The 18,174-nt window shown below is 35.9% G+C and overlaps 1 protein-coding gene across 2 annotated transcripts in view; it reads left to right on the top strand.

Annotated features, from left to right (window-relative positions):
• The window catches only part of LOC122487664 (zona pellucida binding protein), a 113,697-nt gene that overhangs the window by 74,204 nt on the left and 21,319 nt on the right, over window positions 1–18,174 (top strand). For both annotated transcript variants that reach the window (XM_043588440.1, XM_043588439.1), the window contains one exon: window positions 1,970–2,147. In XM_043588440.1, coding sequence (XP_043444375.1) covers window positions 1,970–2,147 — 178 coding nt within the window. The remainder of the gene's footprint in view (window positions 1–1,969; window positions 2,148–18,174) is intronic.

Raw genomic sequence — 18,174 nt, 5'->3', positions numbered from 1 at the left:
GAGTTTCTAGAGGACTCTAACTTACAGGTGTAATACCCTAACACCTGGAAGATATTAGTTCTCCCCAGTAGATATTGGAGCTCCAGCTGGACTCTAGTCTTATACAATGTATGGCATGTGTAATCTATTACAGAACTACCATAATGTTAAGTAGTTACTGCCTTCTGGGCTAATGTAATGCTTAATGTATTAAGCAGATAGGACAGCCTTTCCAGTCACTTTTGTTCACTACCTAACTTGGTTGGTATGGTCAGTGGAGCAGACTATGGCATTTAACATAAGCTGTTCAACTTCTCTCTGTAAAAGTTCATACACTTTACAGGCTGTTCATTGTTGAGATAGTAATGGCTTCTCATTCCAGCCCTGTAATTAATGACCAGTTGTTGTAGAACATAGTCCTTCCGTATATGCTTAATCATTCTTTAAAGTTTTTTGAGGGTGGTGAAGGAAGGAGTAGCATGGGATGGGAAGTGTGGTGTTTATTAAGTCAGGTATATTCTTTATATCTTAGACCAGATGATTAATTTATGGAGGGTTTCTATAATTACAATTTCTTCTTATATCATCCACACTGATCCAAAAAGTTTTATGTTAAAATTTGTAATCCTTACCCACTCAGAGAATTTGTCAGTTTCACCCTTTGGTATAAGTAATTAACCCCACATCAACCATCAACATACTTAGTATAAAAAATTTAATTAATGATTCAAACAATTTTTTGCCTTTTTTTTTTTATAAAATAAGAGATCTATCCTTATTCTTTTTAGAGGGAAAATAGGAAACAGGAATCTAATTTATCTGATCATTTTTCTCCCTAACAGGTTTTCTCATGTTTAGTTGCAGTGATTTAGTTAGTTAGTTAGTTAGTTAGTTAGAGGTGGTGTTAGGAAGCTGAGGATTATGTTTGTGCTCCTGTAACTTTTAATTATGGTCTGGCATTTAAATATGGCTAATCAGATACCAGATTTATATCTAATTAATTCTTAAGTATTTCCTTACCCCAAATTTATGTTTAACCAAATAAACAGTAACAAATTTACCAAAGTTTATCAAAAGCAAAAACAAACCATTTAAACTATAGAAAGCTGGTAAGTAATTGATGAATAGAATATTTGCCTTAAATGTAGTATATTGAAAACATTGGTATAATTATTTAGAATAAATTTTCATGCAAGGAAAATTTGCAAGAAATGTGAAGAAGTCAGTAAGTTGAAGTACACCTTCAGTGGTTAGAGATCAGCATGAATCCATTCATTTGTGCTCCTGACCTGATTCGAAGTTCCCAGTTAGAGTGGTAAAATTGAGGAGAACTTACTGGCTTGTAGAGGGTTTGAACTCATGCCCCTACTTCCTGCTTTAACACTGAAAAGCATAAAAACCTCTTGTTAATTTTAAGACTCACACCAGAATAATTATTACAGGCAAAAAGGTAATTAATTATAGATCAGAATGATGCCTTAATTATTTTGTTAATTTAATTTTGGGAGCACAGAAGTGGAAATTTTAACATTTGCTGTATTTCCTCTTGATTTTAAACCTGATTTTTCTTTGTGGAAAGAGTAGAGGGTATTCCTTTTTAAAGGAATGCTTTTTAAAGATTCTTAAAGTACATTTTTAAAGCACGTTAATTGTTGGAGTACATTTCTTAGAGTATATTCAACTCCACAAAGAGCTGTTTTGATTTTGCTCATATGCCCATCCATATATTATTCAAAATCCAAAGGGGCCAAAATGCTGGTTATATATCCAAATGGTTTCTTTGTAGCTGTATTTGAAGTCTATTTGGAAATCTGATGTTTATAGGTGACATTTTCAAATTTTTATATGTTATTTATATCCTGTGAATGCAAGAATAAATAAGGACCTCAGGAATTTGTTTTCACTGCCTCTAAATATGTAAGCACCCTTATTTGTTCTAAAATTAACTTATTTCTGATAATAATTTTCTCATATTGTATTTCAATTTTAGGCTAAAAATCTTATAGAGAGATTTTTTAATCAACAAGTAGAAGTTCTAGGCAGACGTGCAGAGCCATTGCCCGAAATATACTATATTGAAGGTACTCTTCAAATGGTATGGATTAATCGCTGCTTTCCAGGGTATGGAATGAATACCCTAAAACATCCAAAATGTCCTGAATGCTGTGGTATGTAATGAACTATAATTTCATGGTTTATATTTACGAAACCTTCCTTCTTTTCATGACCCTAAGTGAATGCCTAGTATTTATTTTTACTATCACTTAGATCTTTAGCTGATTTTAAGCAGTGTGTTTGAAAAGACTACATGAGCTTGAAGATACAAAAGAAAAAAAAGCTGGCTTAACTTGGGCCTTGTATTAATATTCTAGCAAAGAAGGGTTAGGGGCGTTCTGGGAGGACACACAGATAATGGGTGTGAGTCATTTACTTACCCTAAAAAGAGACAAAGGATGTATTTTTTAGAATCCGTTATTGATGAGTTTACATTTGTACAGTTTAGACTAGCTATATTTTTACTTTCTCTTTTTTGCAATAAGTATATGAATTGTTTTCTTATCAGTTGTTTTTTTCTGACTTTTGATCGGAGCTCCAGGGCTGTCTGGAGCTATCTGTGCTATCTGGCTTTCATCTGTCTTTTCCTTATTAAAGAAGAGAGTTCTATAGAGGCTGTTTAGAATAAGTTAATTCATGGATTCAGAGTCTTTGAATTTCTGTTTTCAAAAGTTGAATGAGGCAATTAATCTTCAGTTTTAAAAGGCTTTCTAATAGCAACATCAGTAAATTAGTACCATTTTCATTCAGTCTTCTCTGATTGTTCTTTTCTACTCTCTATCTTAAGTTAGATCAAAATCCTTTCAGTATAATAGAGCACTAAATTTTCTTTTTCCTTTGCTTGACTTAATTGGTAGATAATACTTTTCCTTTTTTTTTTTCTGATTGAGTTTTTGGTTAAGGATATGAAATTTGACAAAATGTACTTGAAAAATTATCTTAGGAAATAGGACACAGATTTAACAAATAAAACACATATACCAACTGTGTAACTATTTTGATAATCTGTGATTATGTATATCACTTTAGAGCACAGATAATGGTGAAGAAACCCTGGAAATACCAAACAGTGAGACCAGAACCTGGTAGTTTAGCTGTCTATTAAATGCATTTATATTTTCACTTTATAAAGACCTAAGATAAACTAAAAAGCTTAAATATTTGTATGTCATTAATTCCAAGAATTTTGAAATAGTTAAGCATCGCTTTTTCAAGTGAAATAATAGGGTTGAATCTCTGAGAAGCACAAAAATTTTACTACTGAAAATTTTTTTGCATTTATACAATTTTGGATAATACAGTTGTCACATTCTCTCATTTTGCCATGCAATTATAACATTCAGTCTGTTAGGCATCATCCTGTTTGATCAAGTTCATTAAAGTAATTGTTTTATTCCTGACAACAGACCCCATGGGAAGTATGTAATGAAACTTACAAGTTTCAGAAGTATTTCCTGCCTCTGTTATACTATTTTGTTCTCCCAGACATGGGGTCTGTGCCCACAGAGTTTACAGACACAGGAAATGCATTCGTAGAACAGTTAGGGAACAAGAGGCATAGGGAAGAGAATGAAAAGGAAATGATATAAAGGAAACTGAGTTACAGATAGGCTGGGTCACAGAGGATGTGATTAGATATGGCTTTCTGGGTTGATGTGAGACTTGAGGTAGGACTTTGAACATGCAGGGATAGCAGTTCTAGCCAAGTCAGGGGCCTGAAGGAGCATCAGGTTGCGGGGGGCGGGGGGGGGGGGCGGGGAGGTTGCATAACCAGGGCTAGAGGGGTGCTGTCAGAAGAGCTCTGGGTTTAGCTGGGCTTGGAGAGGGCAGAGTGGAAGGGTACAAATTTAATGTGGCAGCAGGAGTCCTATCTTTGAGTGGAGGAGAGAAAGAACATTTTTTTTTTCATTTTTATGGGATCATTATCATTGCTCAGTATACTTATTAACTAGTGATTTGCTAAATTTCATTTTATGCCAACATATGGTAAATAAAGGTTTTAATTTAGAATTACCTTTGTGCTGTCATCATTTCTGTTACACGAATGAAGTAACACTGAGCTGCCTTTTTAAAATAGAACTCATTAAGTATAATGTGACCACCGCATACAGTACTTTTGTCTATACTACATGAGGCCATCGCTCCAAAATTTTTAGAGAGCAAATGCTACCCAAAAAGATATTTAACTCATCCTTTGAATTGGAAGCCGGTATTAAATGTGCCATTAGTTACAAGACAAAATTAGCATACTAAATGAACTTAAATCTATTTGGTATAAAATGGAATGCTAGAGAGAAGCAAATGAAAACATGAGGTACTTTGTAAAACAATTTATTTCCAAAATGAAGAGACAGCAAGCTTATGTTTAACAAAGAGGATTGATTGGGACATGAATGTGAGAAAAATGCGTTTACTTTCTCAGCAGTAGAGTAAGTGAACAGTGGGTGTTTTCTTCTTTTTTGGATGTCATACTTTACTTCCGTGATTTTACTTCTAGATGACAGATAAAGATTGCTTGCTTATAAACTAGTGGAGGCTTAACATTTTTACCTATGTTATCTTTCTCATTTCTAATTCGTTTAGCATTTTAAATTAATTTTCACTGTAAAATACTTCTCTCATTTCATATTTAGCATTCCTTAATTTTGTCATGATTTTGTCAATCATTTTGATGCTGAAGAAAGAAGATTCTAATTAAGTCTGTGAATACTAGATGTCTCATACTTTCATAGATTATAAAGATAATACAACCAAAGACCAGCTAGAAGATTATATTGTTTTCTAATATAATTTTTTTAAAACACAGAATCTTAAATTTTATTTCCTGGATGATTTCTGTAGTTTGTATTATTTCTGTAAAACTCTATCTTGTTTTTATTTTTCTCCATTTTATTCGTATTTAATTGCCTCAGAAAAACACCTGAATGTCAAATAACGGTTTTTGACATAAGTTCCCACTACACCTTCTTTTTCTTCCTCTTTAAACTTTGGCAGTGGTTTTAAAACTCCGGTGTGTATTGGGGCGCCTGGGTGGTGCAGTCGGTTAAGCGTCCGACTTCAGCCAGGTCACGATCTCGCGGTCTGTGAGTTCGAGCCCCGCGTCAGGCTCTGGGCTGATGGCTCAGAGCCTGGAGCCTGCTTCTAATTCTGTGTCTCCCTCTCTCTCTGCCCCTCCCCCGTTCATGCTCTCTCTCTCTCTCTCTCTCTCTGTCCCAAAAATAAATTAAAAAAAAAAGTTGAAAAAAAAAAATAAAACTCCGGTGTGTATCAAAATTACCTAAAGATTTTCTGAAAAATATATCAAGGTATGGGAAGCAGACATCTCCTTCTGGAATAAGCATTTAAGGTGATTCTGATACACATGGAGGTCTGAAATTCCTGAGTATTAGCATTGGTGTGGCAGTACCTTTTTTAAATGCTTGAATAGTAGCATGATAAGCAGTACCCAGATAAGATAACTTTCCTTCTACTGGGGAAGCAGACTATTTTTCACTGACTGTTGCAGATTGAATGTATAGCTCAGTAACTGTTTATGTAATATTGTCAATTTCTGTTGCTTTCTCTGAACATAAGATTTGCTACTGTACATTCAAAGCTCCCAGGGAGCTCTTTGTTAGTGATATCGTGTCTGTGAGTGGTCAGAAATAATTAGGTTGTTGGTACAGTATTTAAACATCTTGAGATGATTTTATTAAAAAAGTATACCTTATAAAGTACCTGTGTACTTTATGCAGTAAAAGTGAATTAAACGATACAGTTGTTTTTAATAAGGTCTTTTAGACTCCAAAATTTATCTTGCTCAGATATGCAACCCTGAACCTTTGTTTTAATTTTAAGTCAAAGAACCAAGAAAAATAATAATAATAAAAAAGCTGATATTAACAAAACAGGATTGGCAAGAAGTCTCACTAGATACACAGAGGGGCATTACATGATGATAAAAGGATAAGTCTGTCAAGATATAATAATGTAAGATTGCTAAATTTATGAGTGCTTAATAACATGGTTTTAAATATGTAAAACAAAAAGTGTCAGAGAGGTAATACTGGAATGCCAAGCCATAAAGAAAAACAATGAAATTGGACCCAGTTTAAAAAGTCACAATCACCTCCGGATGTGTTATAGACATAAATACATAAAAATAGTAAATATGTTAGAATACAGTGTAGAGAAATATCATCATGTCTTCAGCATCAGAAAATGATTTTCCAGGGCGCCTGGGTGGTTCAGTCAGTTGGGCAACCGACTTTGACTTGAGTCGTGATCTCACGGTTTGTGAGTTCAAGCCCCGCATTGGGCTCTGTGCTGACAGCTCAGAACCTGGAGCCTGCTTTGGATTCTGTGTCTCCTTCTCTCTCTGCCCCTGCCCCACTGTGCTCTGTCTTTTCTGTCTCTCAAAAATAAATAAATGTTTAAAAAAAAATTTTTTTAAGTGATTTCCCAAAAGAGACACAAAAATCACTAACTTTAATTAAATGATTGATAATTTTTTCTACTAAATTAAGTACTTCTGTTTATCAAGACACTGCAAAGAGAGAAAAGGTAGTCTACAGAATGGGAAAATTATTTGTAATGGATATAACCAACAAAAGACCACTACCCAGAACATATTTAAAAATTTAATACAAAACACTTTTTAAGACAGATACCATATGTTTTCACTCTTATGTGGATCCTGAGAAACTTGACAGAGACCCATGGGGGAGGGGAAGGAAAAAAAAAAAGAGGTTAGAGTGGGAGAGAGCCAAAGCATAAGAGACTCTTAAAAACTGAGAACAAACTGAGGGCTGATGGGGGGTGGGAGGGAGGGGAGAGTGGGTGATGGGTATTGAAGAGGGCATCTTTTGGGATGAGCATTGGGTGTTGTATGGAAACCAATTTGACAATAAATTTCATATGTTAAAAATAAAAAAAATAAAAAATAAAGTAAATTTAAAAAACACTTTTTAAAAAAGACAAACAATTTTCAAAAATGGGAAAAGATTTGAACAGATGTACTTAACAAAAGAGTAATTCCAGGTCATCAATGGGTACATGAAAATAGTTCACACTTTCTGTAATCAGGGAAATGTAAATTCAAGACAGAATGAGATCCGACTACACAGCTCTGAGATTGACAGGAAGTAAACAGTCAGGGAATACTAGGTGCTGAAAAGGGGTGGAGGCCCAGGAGCAGCCGCACTCTGCCTGCGTGAGTGGAGATCATGCCACTGTGGGAAACAGTTGCATGTCGTAGTAAATGTGCCATGCACGCATTCTGTGACTAGCGTTTGACTCGGGGAAATTTCATCACGGCGTATTTTCTAATAGTCCCAAACTGGAGACACCCCAAGTGTCCACTAATGGTAAGATGTGTGAATAACTAGTGATCTATTCATACAATGGAATGCTTTACAGGAATGACAGTGAATGAATGGGGATTACAGTCATATGGGTGCATTTTATTAACTTACAGGAAAGAAGCTAAACACCACAGAATCCATGTAGCGTAGGCATAGTTCAATTCTTTTATAGAGATATATTCATGAATGCTGAAACTAGAATGCAGTCCAGGGACAGTATTACCACAAAACAGAAGAGTGTTGACTTCTGGAGGGATGGAAGGGAGTGTGATTGGAGGGGGACAGGAGGAATTTGGGAGTGATGGCAGTTTTGTGTTACAGCCTAAACTGTTTCCAGATAGGTTTCTGTGCGATATTCATTATATTGTACATTTATGTCTTTTTCTCTCTTTATGTGTTGTATTTCATAATAAGATGTAAAGATACTAAATTGTCCCCTAAAGCTCGAACACCACTGTTAAAGGCACTGTGAAGAAAAGAAATTTACAAGGTTTTTTTTTTCTTTTTCTTTTTGTATGGTATCACTTGATTTTTGTCTTCATAAATTTACAATTCTAACAGCTATTAGTAATGGCTCAGTGGGAATAATGAAATCATTATGATTTACTTTCTTTTAACCATTAAGTTATAAACATAGTTCTGTATTATTCTGCTGTCTTCAGACTGGTTTTATTTATTTAAAATGGATAGCCAACAATAGAAATTCAGACTGGTTTTATTTATTTAAAATGGATAGCCAAGCATTTTATGTTAGACTTTAGGTTATTTCCTATTGTTACCATGATATTAAAGATGATTTACCATTACAGTTATTCAGCTTTTATTTTTTGAGTTATTTCCTTGTATACATTTACAGAAATGTGACTACTAGTTTTAAAAAATGAGCATTTTGGGGCGCCTGGGTGGCGCAGTCGGTAAAGCGTCCGACTTCAGCCAGGTCACGATCTCGCAGTCCGTGAGTTCGAGCCCTGCGTCAGGCTCTGGGCTGATGGCTCGGAGCCTGGAGCCTGTTTCTGATTCTGTGTCTCCCTCTCTCTCTGCCCCTCCCCCGTTCATGCTCTGTCTCTCTCTGTCCCAAAAATAAATTTTAAAAAACGTTGAAAAAAGAAAACAAAATTAAAAAAAAAAATGAGCATTTTGACTTTGGATATTTTTGGTTATTTTATCAGTTTTAAATGTTCACACCAGCTCCAGCCTCTCTCACAATAGAGATGGGATTACAGACAGTTTGGAACTTCTTTTGTTGGACTGCAAGCATCACTTTTCAAAAAGTAAAAAGCAGACTTTTACAGCCATACAGAGTTAGACCGAGTCACTCCCCTCGCCATAGGCTGCGTAGGCTAATTCCCTTTAGTCTCCAGGGATTTTACACTTGCCACTCAAGGCCCGTTCCCCAGACAGCCTTCCATGGCCTCCTCTTAACTGTTCTGTACCTTCTTTCTCCCTCTCTGCCCGCCTGCAGTTAAATCCTCCTTTAGGTCTTTCTCCAAAATTTATCTTCTCGTCTCTATTCCTGTTACAGTTGTCTAATTTGAATTCCGTGTGTGTGTGTGTGTGTGTGTGTGTGTGTGCACGTGCGCACATACTCATGTGGAATGATTACGTTCCCTTCCTAACTGGGGAATTCTTCTTTTCCTCTTCAGCCCATATCTCACATAGCTTTCAGTTATACCCCTAAATTCCTAATGTAATCCCTTCATTTTTTACTTTAAAACCTTCAATAATAAGATGCTGGCTTCATAGCATAACTTGCTATTCCCATCCTGAGCCATTTCATCCTTATCTTTCAGCAACTCATAAATACCTTCAGTACAGTAGTGGCATTATTTTCTATTTTATTCATCCAGACATGTGTTAGAATTCAGAGATATATACAGTGGCTTATTGCTAAACGTCAGACCCTAGGGATACCTTGATGAATGAACTGAAAAAGTGGCTTCTCTGATATTTAAGTTTATCAGATCAAACAACCCTTAAACAGAAGAGTTAATAAAATCATTGCACGTGGTGATCGGCACAATAAAAACATTAAACAGGGTGATATGATACGCTCTAGTGTATCAGTCGGGTTCAAACAGGAAACACTAGTATATCTAATAGCATTTAATGAAAGTGCCACAGTCGGAGGTTTGGGTGGAATGCGGGGGCCAGTAAGGTGTGTTGAAGCATCTAGAACTACAACGCCTTGAAGCTTGTATCACGTACCATCCCCAGGCTTGAAGGAGGACGAGGAAGTAGCCATGCAGCCTGTAGGGCTGGAGCTGGGGAGACGGGCTGCCTGGGGCAGGCTGTGGGCATATGGCAAGGTGGTCACTGTGGACACCCAGCAGCGAGGCAGGGGGGAACGAATGCCCTGTTGTGCAGACCTCTAAGGTAGCCTCCTTCCAATCAGACACAAAGGGAGGGACCCTGGGTGATAGGGAGTCTCTCAGTATTAGCTCCAAGAAGCATAGCACAGGGCACAGAAGGGTGGGAAGTGCACCAGGCTGTGGGTTTAAATGGAGACTGACCATCAGAGATAGTAACTAGGGTTTGGATGGAGGACCATATCAACTGGATTTTGAGGAAGACTTGACTCAAAAAGTGACTCCTGAGTTGAGCCCTGTGTGATGAGAAGAATGTCATAGAGATTTGTGAACAGAGTTTTCCTGGCAGAAAACACACAAAAGCAAGACTGAGCATGGCCTAATTAATAACTGAGTCCTGCCCATGGCAATAGAGAAAGTGGATGGATTTAATATATTTAAGGGGCACAGTCAAGAAACATTATTCGTGGATTGTGAAAGCATGAGGAGGACAGGAGGAATAAGGTATAATTCTTAAGTTTTAAGTATGAGTATGTGCTTTAACGGAGATCGCAGTTGAATTGTTTCGTATCATGTAAAGTTGCAGTGTGATTTTATCTCCTATTGAATGCCCAGTTTCTCAGGCCCATTTATTGAAAAGCTCATGCTCTCCTAAAAGCTCAATTGAAGTGTCTGTATAGGTAGAGGTGGGTATGTTTTTTTAATCCCCAGTATGGTGGTGTTTGGTGGTGGGGCCTTTGGGGAATTGATTTTTGTATACGGTGGAAAGTCAGGGTCCAGTGTTATTTACTTACATGCGGGGTATTCAGTTTCCCAGAAATCTTTTATTAAAAAGGCTATCCTTTATACATGGAATAGTCTTGGTTTTCTTGTTGGACGTCAGTTGATCATGTAAGGGAGGGTTTGTTTCTGGGATTCTCTCATGTCCCATTGGTCTGGATGTCTGTGTTCATGCCATGCTGTTTTGATCAGGAAGTGTGATTCCTCCAATTTTGTCTTTCTTTTTTTAATATTTTCTGGTTACTTGTAGATGCATGAGTTTACATATGGATTTTAAGGTGAGTTTTTTTATTTCTGAAAAAAAAACATAGTTGGGATTTTGATAGGGATTGCATTGAATCCGTAGATCGCCTTGTGTAGCATTAGTGTTTTCATCTTAATAATATTAAGCCTTCCAATCCATAAATACAGATGTCTTCCCAATTATTTGTGTGTTCTTTATTTTTTTTTTCCAGCAATGTTGAAAGTTGTAGTTGTCAGTGTACAGGTCTTCTATCTCCTCTTTTAAATTTATTTCTAAACATTTTATTCTTTTTGATGCTATTGTAAAATAGTTATTTACATTTTCTCTTGAATTGTTCATTGCTGACTTAGAGAAATGCAGCTATTTTAGTGTATTGATTTTATATGGTGCAACTTTGCCGAATTTGTTTATCAGATTCACAGGGGTGGTTTTTTTTTTTTTTTTTTGAGTCATAAGATCATGAGCAGAAATAATTTTCTTCTTCACTTACAGTTGGATTCCTTGTATTTCTTTTTCTTACCAAATTACTCTGTCTAGAACTTGCACTATGGTGAATATAAATGGCAAATGTGGACATCTGTGTTGATTTTGGTCTTGGGGGAAAAGCTTCAGCCTTTTATTGTTGAATATGATGTTGCTATGAGTGTTTCATTTTTGGCCTTCACCATGTTTAGAAACTTTTCTTCCCCTCATAGTTTGTTATTTTTATCCTGAATGAGTATTGACATTGGGAAAATGGGTTTTTTGCATTCATTGAGATGAGCACATGTTGGATTTTTCTCCTTTTATTCTGTTAATGTGGTATATTACATTGATCAAGTTTTCATATGTTGAACCATCCTTGCATTCTGGGAATAAAAACCCACTTGGTTGCTGAATTTGGTTTCTTTGTATTCTGTTGAGGATTTTTACATCAGTATTTTAAGGGTTATTGGACTGTATTTTTCTTACAGTGTCTTCGTCTGGCTTTGGTACCGGAGAAGTGCTAGCCTTGTAGAATTAGGAGGTTTTCCCTCATTTGCAAATTTTTGGATGAGTTTGAGAACAGAATTTGTGTTACTTATTGTTTAAATTTTGGTAGAATTCATTGGTGAAGCCATGTGATCCTGGGCTGTTCCTTCTGGGGAGGTTTTTGATAACTGATTCATTATCTTACCAGTTACAAATCCATTTGGATTTTTTACTTCTTTATGGGTCATTTTAGTAGATTATGTGTTTCTAGAATTTTTTCCATTTCATCTAGGTTATTCAGTTTGTTGGTATATGATTATTAATAGTATAGTTTTATATTCTCAAAATCAGTAATACTATTCCTACGTTTTTGTTTGTGTAAAATCAGTAATGTTCCTATGTTCACTGATACTGTGATTTTAGTATTTTGAGTCTTCTCTCATTTAATCTTACTCAAACTAGCTGAAGCGGTCCATTTTTCTTTGTTTGGGCTTTGTCGATTTTTTTTATTATGTATATTATATGTAGTATATAAAATATATATATTAACCTCACCTTTAATCTTTATTTTTTCCTTCATTCTGCTGGCTTTGTGCTCAGTTTGTTTCACTTTTCCTAGTTCCTTAAGTTAAGTCAGTTTATTAATTTCAGATCTTTCTTCTTTTTTGATGTATATATTTAGTTATAAATAACACTCATAGCACTTATTTTGCTGCATCCCTTAAGATTCATTGATTGTTTATATTGTTTGATTTCAAAGTATTTGCGAATTTTCCAGTATTCTTAATATACTGATTTCTAGCTTCGTTCTTTTGGGATCAGAAAGGATACTTCATTGATTTTAATCTTTTAAAATTGATTAAGACTTATTTTTTTTTGTGATCCAACACATGGTCTGTACTGGAGAATGTCCCATGTGCACTTGATAAAAATATGTATTTAGTTATTCTGGTGGAGGCTTCTGTGTGTGTCTCTTAAGTCCTTTTGGTTTATAGTTTTGTTCAAGGCCTGTAATGATCTTTTGTCTGCTTGTTATTATTAAAAGTGGAGTATTCAAGTCACTATTTTGTATAACTCTTTTTCCCTTTAGTTCCGTCAGTGTGCTTTATATGTTTTGGGACTCTGTTGTTAGGTGCGGCACATGTATGTTTATAATTGTATCTTCATGATGAACTAAATTGTCCTTCATCAGTATGTACTTCCCATCTTTTTGTGTTGTTGTTGTTAAGTTTTTCTCTGAAAATCTATTTTGTCTATATTAGGATAGCCACTCCAGCTTTCTTTGGTTTTTATTTGCATGTAATAACTTTTTTCTGTTTTTTTACTTACAGCCTATTTGCATCTCAGGCCTATTTGGGTCTCTTGTGGATAATGTAATTGCATCATTTTTTATTATCTGCTCTGCCAGTATCTGTCTCTTGATTAAAGAAGTTAATCCACTTACATTTAAAGTTACTGCTTAAAAGGAGGGATGTCAGTTTTTTTGATATTTGTTTTTTGTATTTCTTAAAACTTTCTTTTTCCTAATTTCTTCCATTGATGTCCTTTTCTGTTGAGTTGATTTTTTTAATAGTGACACTTTTTTGATTCCCTTCTCATTTCCTTTGTATTTGTAGCAGAGCTATACAATGGGGATGACATAAAACAACCTGACTTTAATTTTAGCTGATACCAACTTAAGTTCATTCAAATATAAAAGCTCTACACCCCCTTTGTTTGTGTCACAAATTGTATCTTTAATATTGTGTGCCCCAAAACAGAGATGTGTAATTATTTTTCTGCATTTGTCTTGTAAATCATTTTGAAAATAAAAAAGTGGTTACAAATTGAAATAATAATACCCACATTTATACTCCTCATGTATTTACTTTTACCAGAGATCTTTATATTGCCTCCTGGCTTTGAGTTACTGTCTAGCATTCTTTATTTCTACCTGAATGACTTCCTTTAGCATTTCTTGTAGGGCAGGTGGTTTGGTAATGAACTCCCTCAGCTTTTCTTTATCTGAGAATAACTTAATTTCCCCCTTGTTTTTGAAGGGCAGGCATTATTGCCAGATGTAGAATTTTCAGGTGACCCTTTTTTTCTTTCAGTACTTTAGGTATACAGTGCCACTTCTTTCTGGCCTACAAGATTTCTGCTGAGAAATTGGGTGATAGTCTTGCGTAGGATCTCACGTACGTGATGAGTTGCTTATGTCTTGCTTCTTTCAGTATTTTTCTGTACTGTTGCCTTTCAACAGTTTGGTTTTAATGTGTGTTGCTGTGCGTCTCTGAGTTTATCCTACTTGGATTTGTTAAGTCCTTCTATTTATAAATTCATGTATTCAAGTTTTTGACCTTTATTTCATTGCCTTTCCCTTCTCCTTCTGGGATTCCCATAATTTCCACCTGCAGATGTCCCACAAGTCTTCATTTTTCTTTCTGTAACTTAGACTTGATAATTTCAATTTTTCTATCTTCTGATTCACTGCTTCATTCCTATTTTTCATTTCAGTTTTTTTTTTTTAAGATTTCTCTCTCTCTTTCTCTCTCTCTCTATGTCCTCCATTTCAGTTCTTGTATTCTGCAATTCTGATAGGTTATTATACATTCTCTCCCTTTCTTGAAGTTTTCACTGAGTTCTTATGCCCTTCTCTCCAACCTAGTGAGCATCTGTACAATCATTATTTTAAATTTTTTATCAGGCATACTGCTTGTCTCTGTTTCATTTGGTTCTTTTTCTGAGGTTTTGTATTTTCCTTTCTTTTTTGAGTATATTCCCATCTCCTCGTTTTGATTGACTTTTTGTGTTTCTGGGAGTTAGGTGGAATGGACAGCTTCTTGTAAACTTGAAGGAATGGTCTTGCATATGGTCCTTCTCTCGGTAGACTGTGTGTTCCTGGTGACTTTGGCTGGCTGGCTGTAGCTATGGCCGGCATGGCTGGGGGTGCTCTGGACGGATGACCAGAGTTGAAGTTGATGTGGACCAGGTGGTCCCAGTGCTCACCAAGCAGAGAGTAAGTACCCTGTCAAGACGGCTGAAGTGTATGGAAGCCAGTGGTCCCAGGGCTGTCTGTACAAAGGGAACCCTGGGAGGACAGCTGAAACTGAAGTGGCTGTCCTAGGACATTCTGTGCAGGGGGTGCCCTGGTAGGGTGTGGGCGAGGGGTTCTGGGGTTCCACACAGGGGCAGGCAGAGTGAGGTGGGTCATGGGGTGGCAGGGGGAGGCATTCAGAAAACAGGGTCACCCTGGCAGGACAGCTGTTGCTGTAGTTCTTTATTTTATTTGTTAAAAATCTTAATTTTTACCCGTTTGTTCCTTTTCCATGTCACTACCCAACTGCCAAAGGACACTTTTCCCTTTTGTTTTTTTCTTTTTTCCTCCTCAAAAAAAATATATGCATCTTGAATATTTGGAGATTTTCAAAATGTAATTTGATATTGAGTTCTGATTTAATCTACTGTGGTGAATGGAAATACTGTGTTAATTTAATCCACATATTTATAGTTATTTTATTGGAAACAATGTGAATCCTGTAGTTGTTGAGTGTATTGGTCTGTAAGTCTCAGTTTTGTTCATGTACTTGGTAATGCATGTTTGTTAATATAACCTATATTCAAATGGGATTTTTTATCTACTTCTGTGGCTCTTTGTTCTATTCAGTTTTGTCACTTACCAGGAAAAAAATGGTCAAAATTCTCAAATATGATTGTTTTTAAAATTAATTTTTTGATATTAGTAAAACCACTCCAGATTTTTGTGTGATGTTTTCTAACCTTGTCATTTTTTGAAAGTAATTAATGTGTGTCAGCCTTATAGATGAACCTTCAAGTTTTCATCCATTTTGACAATGTCTTTTAATTGGATTTTTAATCCTTTTATATTTAATCTATGGTTTGGATTTAAGTATACCGTAGTATGCTATATTATTCACTTAAGTATAGTGCTTTGATCAGTTGCAAAGGTATTAGGAGTTAAGACTTAGATCTATCTTTTTGAGGGACATAATTCAACACACTGCAATCTGCCCTTAGCCCTCAAATATTCTTGACTGTACCGCTTTCAAAAATCCATTCCCCCATCCCAGAATCCTCTAAAATTTCATCCCATTACAACTTCACCTTTGAGTCTAAAATCTCACTCAAATATCGGTTCAGAAATTCCAAATCCCCATTATTTAAGTCCTCCACATTGTGTATGGTTGCGACTCCACTGGTGATCCATCTTGGGGCAAAATTCCTCTCTGTCTGTGGACATTTGAACTTAAGAAAAAAATTACCTGCTTCTAAAATAAACTGGGATAGGCATAAGAAATTGCCAGAAAGAAAGGAGTCAACAAGTTTGAAACTCAGGAGGGAAAATTCCTTTAAATTTCAGGGCTTCACCATAGTCCTTTATATCTCAGGCCTCTTCCCGGGGGACCCACAGAGGCACGGATTTCTGGGTCCACGGAGTCCATGGCTGCAGGTTCCAGGCCCGTGGCTCTCACTTGGTCAGCCTCTGGGCCTGGGATGCTCTCCTGCCAGTCATTCCTCCCTTTTTCCTCAGAGGGGAACATATGTTTGCAGATAATAATACCAGCCCATTGCCTGCTTGTAAAATTTTGGAACTCTAACAGCCCTCTTTAATTTTATCCTGTCTGTCCCCTTTAGTCCACATGAGCAGTGTTTCTGCTGTAAAACATTCTCAGAAACCTTGCGGGTGTTCTGTTTGTGTCTTGGACGCTCACACCATTAATCAAAAATCTTGTGGAGGCACAGATCTTTTCTGAAAACTGTGAATATCAATTCCAGGTTTTGGAGTGGTTGAGTGGATCTATGAGTCACATACCTAATTTCAGTAGCAAAAGTTTATCTGGCCATACCATCATTGTCCCCAAAGCTTGCTTTTCTGCTAGCGAATATCCCGATTTCAGCATCTTTTGCAATGTGGGTAGGCCAGGAACCTTTCAAATGATCACATGCTGGTTCTTTTTGCCGAACAGTGCAGTCCTCAGTTTCTCTGCTTCCTCCTGCATTTTACTATAAACAGCAAGGCAAAGCCAGAGTTCACCTTTGATTTTTCTTTGTTGGGATTTTTTTTTTTTTTTTTTTTTGTCTTTCGTTTTTTGCTAAAAGTTCAGTTTTTGAAATACATATGGCTGTTCAGGTCATTTTTTTTCTTGGCAACATTTGGGTAATTTGTATCCTTCAGTACCCTAGTATTGCTTTAGTAGCGCTGAACAGATTTTCACGTGTTGCATTTTCATTTTCATTCACTTCAAAATGCTCATTTCTCTTGATTCTACTTTAAGCTATCAGTTATTTAGAAGTGTGACATTTAATTTCTACATGTTAAGGGGATTTCCAGATGTGTTTCTTTTATTGAAACCTAGTTTAATTCACTTGTTGTCAAAGAACATACTTTACATGACTTGAACACTTTATTGAAATGTTTTATGACCCAGAAAATGGTATATCTTGGTAAATGTTCCATTTGTACTTCAAGAGAGTGTGTATTTTTCCCTCACTCGGTAGAATGTTCTTCTGTAAGTATCAGATCAGTTTGTTGATATTATTTGAATCTCCTATATTGCCCCTGATTTTCTGTCTATTTTATTTCTATTTTATTCTATTATTTAGAGAGGGGTATTTATTTACCTTTCTTACTAAAGTGATTGAGGCCCCCCCGAATATTATCTCCTTTAATAGAGTCAATTGACTGTAAATGTTAGCCACATCCACACAGTACCTTCACAGCAATGCCTAGATTAGCGTTTGACTGAGTAACTAGCCAGTAGTGCTTATAGCCAGGTTGACACGTAAAACTGACCAGTACACATGCTATGCTGTACCGTTTACTATTTCCTTACTTTAAATGTGTTTTTGTTATTTAAGATGTATTTATTTCAGCAATGTATAATTTGATTCTGCTTTAAAAAAAAGTCTAATCTGACAATCTCTGCCTTTTAATTGGAATCTTTAAACCCATTGTAATGTGACAATTCATATTGTTATGTTTAAGAGTATCATCTCACTGTTTTCTATTTCCCTCTTATTTTTTGTTCCTTTTTTATCTATTTTTTTTCTTCAGTCAATTAAATCAATTGAATATAACTTAAGATTCCATTAATCTTGCTGTTTATTAAGTACAAGTCTGTGTACGTTTATTTTCCTGGGTGCTTTAGGCTTATGATGTATATCATTAATTTAGTGCCGTCTGCCTGTAAGTAATATTCTACCCCTTCACATAAGCGCTAAGCATCTTATGTGGTATGTTTCCATTTCTCCTCCCTTGACCTTTGTGCTAGTCTTGACATCCATTTTAGTTTTGTATGTATCACAACTCTCACACTACATTGTTACTATTTTTATTAGCTGATATCTTTTAGCAGGACATAAATAATAAGCAGATCTCATGTATTTATCCATGTAATTACCATATCCAGCAGTGTTGATTTCTCATGGAGACCCACATCCATCCGCAGTTGTTTTCAATGGCCTGGACGATTTTATTTATTTCTTTTGGTGTGACTCTGCTATTGAAAATACTTCA

The sequence above is a fragment of the Prionailurus bengalensis genome, chromosome A2 (assembly GCF_016509475.1).
Source record: "Prionailurus bengalensis isolate Pbe53 chromosome A2, Fcat_Pben_1.1_paternal_pri, whole genome shotgun sequence".
In the NCBI taxonomy this organism is placed as follows: domain Eukaryota; kingdom Metazoa; phylum Chordata; class Mammalia; order Carnivora; family Felidae; genus Prionailurus; species Prionailurus bengalensis.
Note: the sequence above shows the minus strand (reverse complement) of the source record. Positions and strands in the feature narration are given on the sequence as shown.